Raw genomic sequence first — 18,561 nt, forward strand, 5'->3', positions numbered from 1 at the left:
GTTTACTCATTGTCTCTACAGTTAGTGTGATGTCATAGACAGGTATTAGCTGGCCCTGCTCAGACAGTCAGACCACTTCACTGTTGCTGACCACATAAACATTAACTCAGACTGATAGATATACAATAGAACAGATGCAGGGAAACCCCAGAGTCTCTGCATCGCCACTATGACTATGGAGATTGAGGATGAGGATACGAGTGGTTATGATTGGAGATGGATGATCAAATCAAATGTTATTTGTCACATGGGCTGAATACAACAACCTTACAGTGAAATGCTTATTTACAAGCCCTTAACCAACAATGCAGTTTTATGAAGATTTTTTTTTTTTTTAATAATAATAATTAAGGAGTAACAATAAAATTACAGTAGTGAGGCTATATACAGGGTTCCCAGTACAGAGTCAATGTGGAGGCTATATACAGGGTTCCCAGTACAGAGTCAATGTGGAGGCTATATACAGGGGTACCAGTACAGAGTCAATGTGGAGGCTATATACAGGGTTCCCAGTACAGAGTCAATGTGGAGGCTATATACAGGGGTCCAGTACAGAGTCAATGTGGAGGCTATATACAGGGTTCCAGTACAGAGTCAATGTGGAGGCTATATACAGGGTTCCCAGTACAGAGTCAATGTGGAGGCTATATACAGGGGTACCAGTACAGAGTCAATGTGGAGGCTATATACAGGGTTCCAGTACAGAGTCAATGTGGAGGCTATATACAGGGTTCCCAGTACAGAGTCAATGTGGAGGCTATATACAGGGGGTACCAGTACAGAGTCAATGTGGAGGCTATATACAGGGTTCCAGTACAGAGTCAATGTGGAGGCTATATACAGGGTTCCAGTACAGAGTCAATGTGGAGGCTATATACAGGGTTCCAGTACAGAGTCAATGTGGAGGCTATATACAGGTGGTACTGGTACAGAGTCAATGTGGAGGCTATATACAGGGTTCCAGTACAGAGTCAATGTGGAGGCTGTATACAGGGGGTACCAGTACAGAGTCAATTTGGAGGCTATATACAGGGGTACCAGTACAGAGTCAATTTGGAGGCTATATACAGGGGGTACCGGTACAGAGTCAATGTGGAGGCTATATACAGGGTTCCAGTACAGAGTCAATGTGGAGGCTATATACAGGGTTCCAGTACAGAGTCAATGTGGAGGCTATATACAGGGTTCCAGTACAGAGTCGGTTAATTGAGGTAATTTGATCATGTAGGTTGAGGTAAAGTGACTATGCATGAATAATAAACAGAGTAGCTGCAGCATTAATTAACTGTTCAAGAGTTATGACATGGTGGTAGAAGCTGTTAAGAAGCCTTTTTGACCTAGACTTGGCGCTCCGCTACCGCTTGCCGTGCGGTAGCTGAGAGAACAGTCTATGACTAGGGTGGCTGGAGTCCTTGGCAATTTTTTGGGCCTTCCTCTGACACCGCCTGGTATAGAGGTACTGGATGGCAGGAAGCTTGGCCCCAGTGATGTACTGGGCCGTACACACTACCCTCTGTAGTGCCTTGTGGTCGGAGGCCGAGCAGTTGCCAAACCAGGCGGTGATGCAACCAGTCAGGATGCTCGCTAATTTATGAGGATCTGGGGGCCCATGGTGTTGAACGCTGAGCTGTAGTCAATGAATAGCATTCTCACATAGGTGTTCCTTTTGTCCAGGTGGAAAAGGGCAGTGTGGAGTACAATAAAGATTGCATCATCTGTGGATCTGTTTGGGCGGTATGCAAATTGGACTGGGTCTAGGGTTTCTGGGATAATGGTGTTGATGTGAGCCATGACCAGCCTTTCAATGCACTTCATGGCTACAGACGTGAGTAATACGGGTCGGTAGTCATTTAGGCAGGTTACCTTAGTGTTCTTGAGCACAGGCATTATGGTGGTCTGCTTGAAACATGTTGGTATTACAGACTCAGACAGGGAAAGGTTGAAAATGTCAGTGAAGACACTTGCCAGTTGGTTAGCGCGTGCTCGGAGTACACGTCCTGGTAATCCGTCTGGCACTGCGGCCTTGTGAATGTTGAGCTGTTTAAAGGCCTTACCTACATCGGCTACGGAGAGTGTGATCACATAGTCGTCTGGAACAGCTGATGCTCTCATGCATGATTCAGTTTTGCTTGCCTCGAAGTGACAATAGAAATTATTTAGCTCGTCTGGTCGGCTTGTGTCACAGGGCAGCTTGCGGCTGTGCTTCCCTTTGTAGTCTGTAATAGTTTGCAAGCTCTGCCACATCCGACAAGCGTCTGAGCCGGTGTAGTACGATGCAATCTTAGTCCTGTATTGACACTTGCCTGTTTGATGGTTCGTCGGAGGGCATAGCGGGATTTGTTATAAGCGTCCGGGTTAGAGTCCCACTCATTGAAAGCGGCAGCTCAACCCTTTAGCTCAGTGCGATGTTGCCTGTAATCCATGGCTTCTGTTTGGGGTATGTACACACGGTCACTGTGGGATGACGTCATCGATGCAGTTTTGATGTGGTATACTCCTCAATGCCATCGGAAGAATCCCGGAACATATTCCAGTCTGTGCTAGCAAAACAGTCCTGTAGCTTAGCATTTGCATCCTCTGACCACGTCCTTATTGAGCGAGTCACTGGTACTTCCTGCTTTAGTTTTTGCTTTATAAGCAGGAATCAGGAGGATAGAGTTATGGTCAGATATGCCAAATGGTGGGCGAGTTACAAACAATACGAAAAAACAAACAAAATAGCACAGTTGGTTAGGAGCACATAAAACGGCAGCCATCCCCTCCGGCACCATTCTTGGGCTATGGAGGGGATGATGACGATGATGAAGACTCCATCACATTAGGTTAGATTCCTGACTTTAAAAATTATTAAGGGAAACCAAGACATTTTTGAGACAGTTTCATCACTTACAAAGTCACCATCTCGACCTAACCAATGGCTTTGTAAAGTTGTATAGGGCTTGTAGGGCTGTGTAGAGCTGTGTAGGGCAAGGTAGAGCTGTGTAGAGCAATGTAGGGCCTTGTAGGCTGTATAGAGCTATGTAGGGCTGGGTAGGGCCAGGTAGGCTGTGTAGGGCAGTGTAGGGTTGAGAAGGATGTCTGCAGCTCTGTAGGTTTGAGAAGGACTCCATTGAGACCTCCATTGAGTTACAGTGCATCTGTGTGTGTTGGTCTGGCTAAGTGGATGAGATGGATGCTAATTGTTGGTTCTAAACAGACTGAGTTTGTTTTCTCTGGGTTGGTTGGTGAGAGAACAGCTGTTGTTCATAAGACCTCACCTCAGCGTTAGTCAGTTAGCCCGCCCCACAGCCGTCACGATGCTAGCGCCACACATGAATCACCTTTCAGGTCAACACAGGCTTTTATTTTAGCTAATTGTTTTCGCTAAAGGTTGCCGTGTGGGATACTTATACAATAAAAATGCTTAATTTTCCAGAATTCAGGTTGAACAAGTCACTTTCCGGTAACATGGAAAGTCTTACTCAACCAGGACAAAATTCCGACGTGGATTTTTTTTTTCTCTCCTTTGAAAGCAGTGTGTTTTTCCTTCTATACACAAACACTGAGCGATATGTTTATGTATTTACAACGACAGCTAAGGTCTTCTCATGATTTCTAAACATCATCTGTTGATGTTACAAGGGCATTGCTCAACTGACAGTGGTCATTCCTAACGTCGTCATCGCCACCATCGTCATGGTCGTGGTTTTCAGTGTAGATGAGGGTGTGTTGTGGAGGACTGGTGTGGACCACTAAAGATAACGGTGAAGGACAGTATGGGGAGATGGGTCCATGCTCATCTTTGTTCCACATGTTTAACAATGGCTTCCAGAGGTTAGCGCTGCGTGGTGTGTGTGTGTTTGTATATGAGTGTGTGTGTGTGTGTGTGTGTGTGTGTGTGTGTGTGTGTGTGTGTGTGTGTGTGTGTGATTGGCTGGGCTGAGGTGTATCCTGGTCTGCCAAGTGTAAACTCATGTCAGGAACTGACGGAAGAGAGGCAATGCAAACATCCTAAGTGGAACCGGACAAGACAGGCAGTGGTGTTCTGCATTTGGTTCTGTTTTATGAGATGCTGCAGTAGGCTTTGTCCGGTCAACCCATGGAGCAGTTTCTGACGAAGTCCTAAGCTGTGTCCGAATACTCATACTAACCGCACTAACTGCACTATTTGTGATGTAAATTGATTATGTAGTATGCTTAGTGGTCATAGTATGGATATTGTTAGTATGCCAAAAGTTCCTGGATGCCGTACTCCATTCGCCAAAATACGAAGTATACAAGCAGTGGACACTATTTCAGTGTTTTTAGGGCCCATAATGCAATTCTTCTGAAAATGGGTGTGGCTTCAAAATTGGCTGACAATTTGTTAGCTACGCTATCCTTACGAACCGCAAAGCATATCATTACTCCACTATGTATGTTTGCTAGCCACCTAACCTTAGTTGGCTACTAATACATCAAACTTGCCAGTATATTAACTATAGTATATGCTATCTAACTAACTACCCAACGTTTATTGACTTGATTATTCACATCATTCTTAGCTTAGCTAAATGGTATAGTCGTTGTGCGTTCTGAATGGACATTGTTAATGCGGGTGCGTTCGTAAATTCACTCTGGCTATCTACTCTGATTTCAGAGCACTCTCATCTGAATGTGCCAGAATGCAGAATAACTGATATGGCCGGTGGCAGTAAATGTCGGCCCAAAAAAACGCAATTAAATTGTTGCCAACAGCACAGTTCCAGTCACCAACGCTCTGGATAACATGAAAACAGCCTAACCAGCTGTGCTAGCGAGGGCCAGTAAAATGGTCAGAGTGAGCTGTTCTCTCATTTGTGCCTAGAAGTAGCTAGTGTAGCCAGTTAGCCAGTTAGTTTGGGTGCCGTTTTGAGGTCAACCCTACTCCTCGGCCAGAGCTTCCCGTGTGCGCTCTGAACGCTCCTGAATTTACAAACGGACAATCTGACAACACTCTGAATTTACCAATGCCCAGAGTGCACTCTGGCACTCCAGATTGAATTTACGAACACCCAAAATCATAAGATGTCTAGCTAGTAATTTGTTATGCTAACAAGCTAGCAAGAGGTTGCATAGCAACCGCATCAACTTCTGGTAGACAAGGGTAGTGCTAGTAGGCTCAACTGAAAGGATACCGTTAATGTACAGTATAAAAAAAATAACTAATAGTATGTAGTATATACTCATTAAGTATGTAGTATACAGTGTGTTAGTATGAGTATTCTAACAGAGCTTTAGTCTACCCATAGCCCAGCCTGATGAAGAGAGTCTTGGCTAGCATTGGACTGTTGCAGTCTGTATAGGTTGTTCAGAATGAGTTTACAGGAGTGACAGTGTGTGTGATGGAGGGTGTGTGTGTACCCCAAATCTCTCAGGCTTGTTACAAACCTGCAAATGCAGCCAGTCACTATCCACAATGCCCTGGTTCTAATTAGCTAACTGGGGCAGAGTGCCTATGCCAAGCGATCCTCCCTGACTGTGTGTGTGTCTGGCATGTCAAGGAGACATATTTCACTATCAGGACCTTGTTTTCATCCTCCAAACCCAGACAACTAGATATTGTTCAGTAGATGAGAAACACACATGACTAATTAGCTGTGTATTTCCTCTCCTCCCTCTCTTCCCCTCCCTCCCTGACACCTCTCCTCCCCCTCTTCCCCTCTTCCCCTCCCTGACACCTCTCCTCCCCCTCTTCCCCTCCCTCCCTGACACCTCTCCTCCCTCTCTTCCCCTCCCTCCCTGACACCTCTCCTCCCTCTCTTCCCCTCCCTCCCTGACACCTCTCCTCCCTCTCTTCCCCTCCCTCCCTGACACCTCTCCTCCCTCTCTTCCCCTCCCTCCCTGACACCTCTCCTCCCTCTCTCCCCTCCCTCCCTGACACCTCTCCTCCCTCTCTTCCCCTCCCTCCCTGACACCTCTCCTCCCTCTCTTCCCCGTCCCTCCCTGACACCTCTCCTCCCTCTCTTCCCCTCCCTCCCTGACACCTCTCCTCCCTCTCTTCCCGTCCCTCCCTGACACCTCTCCTCCCTCTCTTCCCCTCCCTCCCTGACACCTCTCCTCCCTCTCTTCCCGTCCCTCCCTGACACCTCTCCTCCCTCTCTTCCCCTCCCTCCCTGACACCTCTCCTCCCTCTCTTCCCGTCCCTCCCTGACACCTCTCCTCCCTCTCTTCCCCTCCCTCCCTGACACCTCTCCTCCCTCTCTTCCCCTCCCTCCCTGACACCTCTCCTCCCTCTCTTCCCGTCACTCCCTGACACCTCTCCTCCCTCTCTTCCCCTCCCTCCCTGACACCTCTCCTCCCTTCTTCCCCTCCCTCCCTGACACCTCTCCTCCCCCTCTTCCCGTCCCTCCCTGACACCTCTCCTCCCTCTCTTCCCCTCCCTCACTGACACCTCTCCTCCCTCTCTCCCCGTCCCTCCCTGACACCTCTCCTCCCTCTCTTCCCCTCACTCCCTGACACCTCTCCTCCCTCTCTTCCCGTCCCTCCCTGACACCTCTCCTCCCTCTCTTCCCCTCCCTCCCTGACACCTCTCCTCCCTCTCTTCCCCGTCCCTCCCTGACACCTCTCCTCCCTCTCTTCCCCTCCCTCCCTGACACCTCTCCTCCCTCTCTTCCCCTCCCTCCCTGACACCTCTCATTAAGGTTAGGCCTGTGCTGTTTTTCATCTCTTTGATGGTTAAAGCTGCCAATTATTGTAAACCCTTCCTCTGCATTTAACATGTAAAACAAACACTTGAACACACACACCTCTCCCTCTGTCTCTCTCTCTCTCTCTCTCTCTCTCTCTCTCTCTCTCTCTCTCTCTCTCTCTCTCTCTCCCTCTGTCTCTCTCTCTCTCTCTCTCTCTCCCTCTGTCTCTCTCTCTCTCTCTCTCAATTTCATTTCAATATAAGGGGCTTTATTGGCATGGGAAACATATGTTAACATTGCCAAAGCAAGTGAAATAGATAATAAACACGAGTGAAATAAACAATAAAATGAACAGTAAACATTACACTCATACAAGTTCCAAAATAATAAAGACATTTCAAATGTCATATGTCTATATACAGTGTTGTAACGATGTACAAATAGTTAAAGTACAAAAGGGAAAATAAATAAGCTTAAATATGGGTTGTAATTACAATGGTGTTTGTTCTTCACTGGTTGACCTTTTCTTGTGGCAACAGGTCACAAATCTTGCTGCTGTGATGGCACACTGTGGTATTTCACCCAGTAGATATGGGAGTTTATCAAAATTGGATTCGTTTACGAATTCTTTGTGGGTCTGTGTAATCTGAGAGAAATATGTGTCTCTAATATGGTCATACATTGGGCAGGAGGTTAGGAAGTGCAGCTCAGTTCCCACCTCATTTTGTGGGCAGTGTGCACATAGCCTGTCTTCCCTTGAGAGCCAGATCTGCCTACGGCGGCCTTTCGCAATAGCAAGGTTATGCTCACTGAGTCTGTACATAGTCAAAGCTTTCCTTAAGTTTGGGTCAGTCACAGTGGTCAGGTATTCTGCCACTGTGTACTCTCTGTTTAGGGCCAAATAGCGTTCCAGTTTGCTCTGTTTTTTTTGTAAATTCTTTCCAATGTGTCAAGTAATTATCTTTTTGTTTTCTCATGATTTGTTTGTGTCTAATTGTGTTGCTGTCCTGGGGCTCTGAGGGGTCTGTTTGTCTTTGTGAACAGAGCCCCAGGACCAGCTTGCTGAGGGGACTCTTCTCCAGGTTCATCTCTCTGTAGGTGATGGCTTTGTTATGGAAGGTTTGGGAATCGCTTTTAGGTGGTTGTAGAATTTAACGGCTCTTTTCTGGATTTTGATCATTTGCGGGTATCGACCTAATTCTACTCCGCATGCATTATTTGGTGTTTTACCTTGTACACAGATTATTTTTTTGCAGAATTCTGCATGCAGAGTCTCAATTTGGTGTTTGTCCCATTTTGTGAATTCTAGGTTGGTGAGCGGACCGCAGACCTCACAACCATAAAGGGCAATGGGTTCTATAACCGATTCAAGTATTTTTAGCCAGATCCTAATTTGTATATTGAATTTGATGTTACTTTTGATGGCATAGAATGCCCTTCTTGCCTTGTATCTCAGATTGTTCACAGCTTTATGGAAGTTACCAGTGGCGCTGATGTTTAGGCCGAGGTATGTATAGTTTTTTGTGTGCTCTAGGGCAACGGTGTCTAGATGGAATTTGTATTTGTGGTCCTGGCAACTGGACCTTTTTCGGAACACCATTATTTTTGTCTTACTGAGATTTACTGTCAGGGCCCAGGTCTGACAGAATCTCTGCAGAAGATCTAGGTGCTGCTGTAGGCCCTAACTGGTTGGGGACAGAAGCACCAGATCATCAACAAACAGTAGAAATTTGACTTCAGATTCTAGTAGGGTGAGGCCGGGTGCTGCAGACTGTTCTAGTGCCCTCGCCAATTCGTTGATATATCTGTTGAAGAGGGTGGGGCTTAAGCTGCATCCCTGTCTCTCTCTCTCTCTCTCTCTCTCTGTTTCTCTGTTTCTCTGTTTCTCTCTCTCTCTCTCTCTCTCTCTCTCTCTGTCTCTCGTCTCTGTCTCTCTCTCTCTCTCTCTCTCTCTCTCTCTCTCTCTCTCTCTCTCTCTCTCTCTCTCTCTCTCTCTCAATTCAAGGGGCTTTATTGGCATGGGAAACATGTTTACATTACCAAGGCAAGTGAAGTAGAAAAAAAGTGAAATAAACAATAAGACATTAACACTTTCTCTCTGTCTCTGTCTCTGTCTCTGTCTCTCTGTCTCTGGCTCTCTCTCTCTGGCGCTCTCTCTCTGGCTCTCTGGCGCTCTGGCTCTCTCTCTCTGGCGCTCTGTCTCTCTCTCTGGTGCTCTGTCTCTCTCTCTCTGGCGCTCTGGCACTCTCTCTCTGGCGCTATGGCACTCTCTCTCTGGCGCTCTCTCTCTGGCACTCTCTCTCTGGCGCTCTCTGGCTCTCTGTCTTTGGCTGTCTGTCTCTGGCTCTCTGTCTCTGACTCTCTGTCTCTGACTCTCTGTCTCTCTGTCTCTCTGTCTCTCTGTCTCTCTGGCTCTCTGGCTCTCTGTCTCTGGCTCTCTGTCTCTCTCTGGCTCTCTGTCTGTCTCTGGCTCTCTCTCTGGCTCTCTCTCTGGCTCTCTCTCTGGCTCTCTCTCTGGCTCTCTCTCTGGCTCTTTGTCTCTAGCTCTTTGTCTCTGGCTCTCTGTCTCTGGCTCTCTGGCTCTGGCTCTCTGGCTCTCTGGCTCTGGCTCTCTGGCTCTCTGTCTCTGGCTCTCTGTCTCTGGCTCTCTCTCTGGCTCGCCCTCTGGCTCGCTCTCTGTCTCTCACTCTCTCTCTCTCTCTGGCTCTCTGTCTCTGGCTTTCTGTCTCTGGCTCTCTGTCTCTGGCTCTCTGTCTCTGGCTCTCTGTCTCTGGCTCTCTGGCTCTCTGGCTCTCTGGCTTTCTGGCTCTCTGGCTCTCTGGCTCTCTGGCTCTCTGTCTCTCTGGCTCTCTGTCTCTGGCTCTCTGTCTCTGTCTCTCTGGCTCTGGCTCTCTCTGGCTCTCTCTCTGGCTCTCTCTCTGGCTCTCTATATGGCTCTCTCTCTGGCTCTCTATATGGCTCTCTCTCTTGCTCTCTGGCTGTCTCTCTTGCTCTCTGGCTCTCTCTCTTGCTCTCTGGCTCTCTCTCTTGCTATCTGGCTCTCTCTCTTGCTCTCTGGCTCTCTCTCTGTCTCTCTGTCTCTCTGTCTCTCTGTCTCTCTGTCTCTCTCTGTCTCTCTGTCTCTCTGTCTCTCTGTCTCTCTGGCTCTCTGTCTCTGGCTCTCTGTCTCTGTCTCTCTGTCTCTCTGTCTCTGTCTCTCTGTCTCTGGCTCTCTGTCTCTGGCTCTCTGTCTCTCTGGCTCACTCTCTGGCTCGCTCTCTGGCTCGCTCTCTCTGGCTCGCTCTCTGGCTCGCTCTCTGACTCGCTCTCTCTGTTTCTCTCTCGCTCTCTGCCTTTCTCTCTCTGTCTCTCTGTCTCTGTCTCTCTGTCTCTGCTGTCTCTCTGTCTCTGTCTCTCTGTCTCTCTCTCTGGCTCGCTCTCTGGCTCTCTGGCTCTCTGGCTCTGGCTCTCTGGCTCTCTCTCTGGCTCTCTATACGTCTCTCTCTCTCTTGCTCTCTGGCTCTCTGTCTCTGTCTCTCTGGCTCTCTGTCTCTGGCTCTCTGTCTCTGGCTCTCTGTCTCTGGCTCTCTGTCTCTCTGGCTCTGTCTCTCTGGCTCACTCTCTGGCTCGCTCTCTGGCTCGCTCTGCTCTCTGGATCGCTCTCTGGCTCGCTCTGCTCTCTGGCTCGCTCTCTGGCTCGCTCTCTGGCTCGCTCTCTGGCTCGCTCTCTCTGGTTATCCCTCTCTGGCTCGCTCTCCGTGGCTCTCTGTTTCTCTCTCGCTCTCTGTTTCTCTCTCGCTCTCTGTTTCTCTCTCGCTCTCTCGCTCTCTGTTTCTCTCTCGCTCTCTGTCTCTCGCTCTCTGCCTTTCTCTCTCTCTGTCTCTCGCTCTCTGCCTTTCTCTCTCTCTCTGTCTCTCTCTGTCTCTGTCTTTCTGTCTCTCTCTCTGTCTCTTTCTTTCTCTCTTTCTGTCTCTTTCTTTCTCTCTCTCTTTGTCTCTCTCTATACTGTTATTTACGATGCTTTTATGAGCGTCTCTCCTGCTTCGCACTTCTAACATCTCCAGACTAGTGGAGAGACTCCTGGCTGTTGGCGAGGCCTTTCACCTGGGCTGTATCATTACTGTAGCATTTCAGCTAAACGATGCAGAAGCATCAGTACTCAGTGGAGGGGTGTCATTGTCTTTCCACTAGTGTATCTACTGTGTATAATGGCAACACAACAGTGTGAGAAGACATCTGTTGCTAACCCGTATCTTTTTTATTTCTCTCCTTTTCTCTCTTTCTCTTTTTCCTCTCCCCCCCTCTCTCTGTTAGGAGCGAGTGATTGAGCATTTGCGTGAGCAGAAGGAGCGGGAGGACAGGGCACGGCTGGAGGAGGTGGAAAGGATGAGGAAGGAGAACCAGGACCTGAAGGATAGACTCTCCATCCTGACGACACACACACCTGGGGTAAGGGAGGCCAGTGTGTGTGTGTGTCCATCCATACTCCAAGTGCATTAATGCATATGTGTGTTTGCATTGATACTTAGTCTCTGTCAAACCATAAATAACTTACGCACACAGTGAACCTGTTGTTCTGAGACACCAAACCAGTTCACACATGCTATGAACAAATAACAAAACATTTTCACTATCCTTTTACTGCCGAATACCTCCAACCGACATTATCACACTTTGTAATTATAGTTTTTTTATACCAAAAAAATTAGAAGAATTGACTATTAAAATCATTCTGCTGCAGTTGTAATAGGCTACCTGCAGCCTATATTTACAGTGTTAACATCCACAGTAAAAGTAATGCCTTTCTTCTGGCTCCTTACACACTACCTACATCCCTGGAAGCCTGCCCTACTTTGATGAATTAAACAAGTGTGATTTATAGATTGATCCCTCTGTCCCTGTCCGGGTGCCAAGACAGTTCTCACTCAGCTCCAGTCTACAAGCCAGGGCAGACTCTCACACTCACAGTTTGTGAGAATGTTTTCTTTCATACTCATAAAAGCGTACACATATCATTCCTGTGAAATGATATCTTGTTGAATGTTGACGCGGGGTAACATGAAAGAGACACCTCCTGTAAAACCTCCTGAATGGGTCTTTGTAGAGAACACATACACATTCTGATAGAAGTATAGACATGATTGGATGATTATGTGCAGAATGTGGCATTCAGACATGTTATGTAAACATATACAAATTATAGATATGTAAATATGTGTGTGTGTGTGTGTGTGTGTGTGTGTGTGTGTGTGTGTGTGTGTGTGTGTGTGTGTGTGTGTGTGTGTGTGTGTGTGTGTGGTGGAGGTTCAATGGAGTGTGAGAGATTCAGAGTGTTGTTGAAGTAGTACTGCAGTGGGTCAGAGGTCACTTGACACACTGTGGTGGTTTACACACAGATTACAGACCCTTATGGTGATAGATTAGAAACAGATTACAGACAGGTTACAGACCCTTATGGTGATAGATTAGAAACAGATTACAGACAGATTACAGACCCTTATGGTGATAGATTAGAAACAGATTACAGACCCTTATGGTGATAGATTAGAAACAGATTACAGACAGATTACAGACCTGTACGGTGACAGATTAGAAACAGATTACAGACAGATTACAGACCCTTACCGTGATAGATTAGAAACAGATTACAGACAGATTACAGACCCTTACCGTGATAGATTAGAAACAGATTACAGACAGATTACAGACCCTTACCGCGATAGATTAGAAACAGATTACAGACCCTTATGGTGATAGATTAGAAACAGATTACAGACATATTACAGACCCTTATGGTGATAGATTAGAAACAGATTACAGACATATTACAGACCCTTAGGGTGATAGATTACAGACAGATTACAGACAGATTACAGACCCATATGGTGATAGATTAGAAACAGATTTACAGACAGATTACAGACAGATTACAGACCCTTAACGGTGATAGATTAGAAACAGATGAACTGGACAGTCTGGCTTGTCCATACCAAACATACACTTCCCTTACAGATGTAGGATCTTCATTTGATCAATCTTTTGTAGCTGAGAATTTTGCTGCGCCACAGGAAATACAGATGAGTTTTGTGATTTACATGAATTCACGGAAACCCCCACTAACACACGGTTATATTATCGGTATTGCACTATTCATGGAGTCTACTTTTTCTCAGCTAACAGCCTAACCACTGATCAAGCAACATTATGGACTAAATGTTCAAATCCTGTTGCTGCATGATTATTTTGCTGCGACAATACCGGTCAAATTGAGATCCTACATCTGTACCTACCATTCACTAAGCAAAAAACAAGACGCACACACACACACACACACATGCGCACACACACGCACTCAGAGAGTTTGTTGATGTCCAGGTTTCCAACGCTCCAGAGGTTTACTGGTCCTCCTTGACTTCCTCTAGGGAAAGGCCTCTCGGATGTGTTTCATCACAGAGGGCTCGTTTGGATGCATGATAAAATAACCTGATAGAATCCCGTGACCTTTCAGACCACATGTTTGTTTTAATGATGCAGCAGGTTGGGCTGATGGAGGTTTCTACACTTCATTTGACTTGGATCGACCTTGGTGGTCCACTCCAGACCAGACATTTTGGTCTCTCCCTCTCCCTCTCTCTCTCTCTTGATCTCTCTCTCTTTTTTTTTTTCTTTCTTTCTTTCTTTCTTTCTTTCTTTCTTTCTTTCTTTCTTTCTTTCTTTCTTTCTTTCTTTCTTTCTTTCTTTCTTTCTTTCTCTCTCTCTCTTTCTCCTCTCTCTCTCTCGTTACCTCTTATTCCTTCAACACTTCATTCCAGCCAGTCCTCTTGCTGACATGAATGACATAGTAGTCTCTGAGGAAATGAGGATAAGAGAAAAGATAAGCCTCAATCTATCACTGATTATTACAGCAGACATGATGGACTGCAGAGAGCCAAAACGTATGTCTTTCAGTGGTCTATGTAAATTGTTTACTGTGCGTTTCTGCATTCCAACAACTAACTCTGTCTCTCTCTCTATGTCTCTCTCTCTATGTCTCTCTCTCTCTGTCTCTCTCTCTCTGTCTCTCTCTGTCTGTCTCTCTCTCTCTCTCTCTCTCTGTCTCTCTCTCTGTGAAGAGGCTAAGTCCTATGAACTCTGTTCTCTCTGGCAGCTTTCCCATTTTCTCTCTCTTTCTTTCTCTCTCTCTCTCCTTCTCTCTCTCTCTGTGTCCCTTTCTCCAACCCCTCCACGACTTTCTATACAGTACTGTAAGCTCTTAACGATCTAGCTCAGACAGCCAATCAGCATCAGCCTTACTGTATAGTCGCCAGGTGATTGGATAACCTAAAGCGGGGCCTAGTGGCCACACATATTTTAGTCATTTGTGATATTTACAATTCATATCATTTTCCAGGAATGATAATAGTAATTTCTATGACCATATAAGTAACAGTATCTTTACAAGCATTCGCCCCACTGTCATAATATCCAAGATTCCTCTCGGACCCGCTGCATTCACAGCCAATACTCTGGAACTGTCACTGTTTTCCATTTAAACACCATAACAATGTCCACTTCACTTAACGTTAATGTGTTTTGTGTTGGCTGACATTTGGGATGATGTGTGGGGACGTGTGAGTGTGTGTGTGTTGGGAGCTATCTGAGGAGGTAATGGGATTTCAGTGACGGTATGGCCGGGGTAAACATGGTCTCCGCTTGCCGCTGGCATTACCCAAAGGGTTTCACTCTCAGGAGGTAAAATGTTTTACACAATATGACATTTTAGCTGTATCTGCATCTGAAAATTAGATTCTTGTTTTCTTTCTGTCAATGTATGTATTAGGAGGGTAGGGGTTACAAAGTACACCATGGGAAATGTTTTGTTTTGCCATCGGCTTTTCCTGTCCCTCTTTCATAAAGAGCCTCTACTTGTGCATTTTGTTTATGTTATGAGATGTTTTTCTAGTAAATTATACTTTGTTAGGTTTATGATCTATGCGTTTCAGAGTGGTTGACAGTAATAGTTAACAGCCGTCTTTTTTTCTAATAACAGAGCTACATGTAGGTAACAGCTCATAGCGTTATCTAGGACTGGCTCCCTGCCTATACCACTGTGTGTATGTATGTGTGTGTGTGTGTGTGCGTGCTTGTATGTGTGTGATTGTATAGAGAGAGAGTTGATGATGTTTAAACGAGCGGCCTCAGCTGTCTCAACAAGCTAAACTATCCTCTGAAACACACAGGCCTCTGGGAGGCAGACACAAACACAGGGAGGTAATTCTAGGTTACATCCATCCGCTGGCAGATTTTTCCCTTCAAAAAAAGAGAGAATCAATCACTGCAGCTCTGTCAGTTTTTAGTGTTTGACTCGAGATGTTTGGTGGTCTTATAAAATCACTGGTAACCAGAGAGGTATGAAGGGTAATTTCATTATGAATTAGAAGAAAATACTAAACTCCAGGAGAGAGGGATGCTTCAGAGAGCAGGCTGAGTGGAGGCCACAGGAAAGAAGGGATGAGAGAAGAGAAGGGGGAAGAAATAAGGAAGGAATGAAAGGGCAGGGTTGAATGAGATAGAAGGCTGATTCCGCTCAAGGTTTACAGGTTCCTAGTGGTTAAGAGCATTGGGCCAGTAACCAAAAGGTCATTGGTTCGAATCCCCTTGCCGGCAAGGTGGAAAAATCTGCCGTTCTGCTCTTGAGCAAGGCAGTTAACCCCCAACAACAATTGTTCCCCGGGTGCCAATGACGTGGATTAAGGCAGCCCCCCGTACCTCTCTGATTCAGAGGAGTTGGGTTTAAATGCAGAAGACACTGTATTTCGGTTGAATTCAATTGTGCAACTGACTAGGTATCCCCTTTCCCTTCCCCCTCCCTATCCTTTACCATAAAGGGGTGAACAAATATCTGACCCTGTATCAGTGTTTTGGGGAAGCATCTTCCTGGTTGTGGCTCCAGAGAGGAGTATGAATTCTATGACATGAGGATGATATAATGAATGTCTCTCCTTTCATAGTAGTGTTTGTGACTGTCATATTGACTCACTTCTTCCTCTCTTCTTTATTTCCTTGGTCCTCCTCCTCTCTCTTCTTCTTTATTTCCTTGGTCCTCCACAGTCCCAGAATACGGAGGAGTCAACCAGGAAGCTGTTAGAGGTCAGCGACAGGATCAAGCTGCTGGAGGAGGAAGTGACGCGCTACCGAGAAGAGTCTGGGAAGTCCCAGGCCGAGGTGGAGAGGCTCATGGGTATCCTGAGAGAGCAAGAGACGGAAAGAACCAACAAGGAGAAGAAGATCACTGAGCTGGAGAGGTGAGATGTCACCACCCTACCACTGGAGTTTCTACCCCTTCTTTTTACCTAACCGTTCTCCTAACCCTAACCTCTACCCTTCTCCTAACACTAACCATTCTCCTAACCCCTAACCTTCTCCTAACCCTAACCCTTCTCCTAACCCTAACCCCTACCCTTCTCCTAACCCCTAACCTTCTCCTAACCCCTAACCTTCTCCTAACCCTAACCCTTCTCCTAACCCTAGCCCTTCTCCTAACCCTAACCCCTACCCTTCTCCTAACCCTAACCCTTCTCCTAACCCTAACCCCTACCCTTATCCTAACCCTAACCTTTCTCCTAACCCCTACCCTTCTCCTAATCCTAACCCTTCTCCTAACCCCTACCATTCTCCTATCCCTAACCCTTCTCCTAACCCCTACCCTTCTCCTAGCCCTAACCCCTACCCTTCTCCTAACCCTAACCCTCCTCCTAACCCCTACCCTTCTCCTAACCCCTAACCTTCTCCTATCCCTAACCCTTCTCCTAACCCTAACCCTTCTCCTAACCCTAACCCCTACCCTTATCCTAACCCTAACCTTTCTCCTAACCCCTACCCTTCTCCTAACCCTAACCCTTCTCCTAACCCCTACCCTTCTCCTAACCCCTACCCTTCTCCTAACCCCTACCCTTCTCCTAACCCCTAACCCTTCTCCTAACCCCTACCCTTCTCCTAACCCTAACCCTTCTCCTAACCCTAACCCTTCTCCTAACCCTAACCCCTACCCTTCTCCTAACCCCTACCCTTCTCCTAGCCCCTACCCTTCTCCTAACCCCTAACCCTTCTCCTAACCCCTAACCCTTCTCCTAACCCCTACCCTTCTCCTAACCCTAACCCTTCTCCTAACCCCTACCCTTCTCCTAACCCCTACCCTTCTCCTAATCCTAACCCTTCTCCTAACCCTAACCCTTCTCCTAACCCCTACCCTTCTCCTAACCCCTACCCTTCTCCTAACCCCTAACCCTTCTCCTTACCCCTACACTTCTCCTAACCCTAACCCTTCTCCTAACCCTAACCCTTCTCCTAACCCTAACCCCTACCCTTCTCCTAACCCCTACCCTTCTCCTAATGCTAACCCCTACCCTTCTCCTAACCCTAACCCCTACCCTTCTCCTAACCCTAACCCCTACCCTTCTCCTAACCCTAACCCCTACCCTTCTCCTAACCCTAACCCCTACCCTTCTCCTAACCCTAACCCCTACCCTTCACCGAACCCTAATCCCTACCCTTCTCCTAATGCTAACCCCTACCCTTCTCCTAAACCTAACCCCTACCCTTCTCCTAATGCTAACCACTACCCTTCTCCTAATGCTAACCACTACCCTTCTCCTAACCCTAACCCCTACCCTTCTCCTAATGCTAACCCTTACCCTTCTCCTAATGCTAACCCCTACCCTTCTCCTAACCCTAACCCCTACCCTTCTCCTAACCCTAATCCCTACCCTTCTCCTAACCCTAACCCCTACCCTTCTCCTAACCCTAACCCCTACCCTTCTCCTAATGCTAACCCCTACCCTTCTCCTAACCCTAACCCCTACCCTTCTCCTAATGCTAACCCCTACCCTTCTCCTAATGCTAACCCCTACCCTTCTCCTAATGCTAATCCCTACCCTTCTCCTAATGCTAACTCCTACCCTTCTCCTAATGCTAACCCCTACCCTTCTCCTAATGCTAACCCCTACCCTTCTCCTGACCCTAACCCCTACCCTTCTCCTAATGCTAACCCCTACCCTTCTCCTAACCCTAACCCCTACCCTTCTCCTAACCCCTTAGCCCTACCCTTCTCCTAACCCTAACTCCTACCCTTCTCCTAACCCCTACCCTTCTCCTAACCCTAACCCCTACCCTTCTCCTAATGCTAACCCCTACCCTTCTCCTAATGCTAACCCCTACCCTTCTCCTAATGCTAACTGCTACCCTTCTCCTAACCCTAACCCTTCTCCTAATGCTAACCCCTACCCTTCTCCTAATGCTAACCCCAACCCTTCTCCTAGCCCTACCCTTCTCCTAACCCTAACGCCTAACCCCTACCCATCTCCTAACCCTAACTCCTACCCTTCTCCTAACCCCTACCCTTCTCCTAACCCTAACCCCTACCCTTCACCGAACCCTAATCCCTACCCTTCTCCTAATGCTAACCCCTACCCTTCTCCTAAACCTAACCCCTACCCTTCTCCTAAACCTAACCCCTACCCTTCTCCTAATGCTAACCACTACCCTTCTCCTAACCCTAACCCCTACCCTTCTCCTAACCCTAACCCCTACCCTTCTCCTAATGCTAACCACTACCCTTCTCCTAAACCCTACCCTTCTCCTAATGCTAACCCTTACCCTTCTCCTAATGCTAACCCCTACCCTTCTCCTAACCCTAACCCCTACCCTTCTCCTAACCCTATCCCTACCCTTCTCCTAACCCTAACCCCTACCCTTCTCCTAATGCTAACCACTACCCTTCTCCTAAACCCTACCCTTCTCCTAATGCTAACCCTTACCCTTCTCCTAATGCTAACCCCTACCCTTCTCCTAACCCTAACCCCTACCCTTCTCCTAACCCTATCCCTACCCTTCTCCTAACCCTAACCCCTACCCTTCTCCTAATGCTAACCCCTACCCTTCTCTTAATGCTAACCCCTACCCTTCTCCTAATGCT

General features: G+C 47.1%; 1 protein-coding gene across 2 annotated transcripts in view; it reads left to right on the forward strand.

Moving 5' to 3' along the window:
- LOC106566523 (ERC protein 2) overlaps nt 1-18,561 on the forward strand; it is a 448,684-nt gene that overhangs the window by 162,510 nt on the left and 267,613 nt on the right. For both annotated transcript variants that reach the window (XM_045692987.1, XM_045692988.1), the window contains exons 8-9: nt 10,923-11,057; nt 15,699-15,892. In XM_045692987.1, the coding sequence (XP_045548943.1) occupies nt 10,923-11,057; nt 15,699-15,892 (329 nt within the window). The remainder of the gene's footprint in view (nt 1-10,922; nt 11,058-15,698; nt 15,893-18,561) is intronic.

This window comes from Salmo salar, chromosome ssa13 (genome assembly GCF_905237065.1).
Source record: "Salmo salar chromosome ssa13, Ssal_v3.1, whole genome shotgun sequence".
In the NCBI taxonomy this organism is placed as follows: domain Eukaryota; kingdom Metazoa; phylum Chordata; class Actinopteri; order Salmoniformes; family Salmonidae; genus Salmo; species Salmo salar.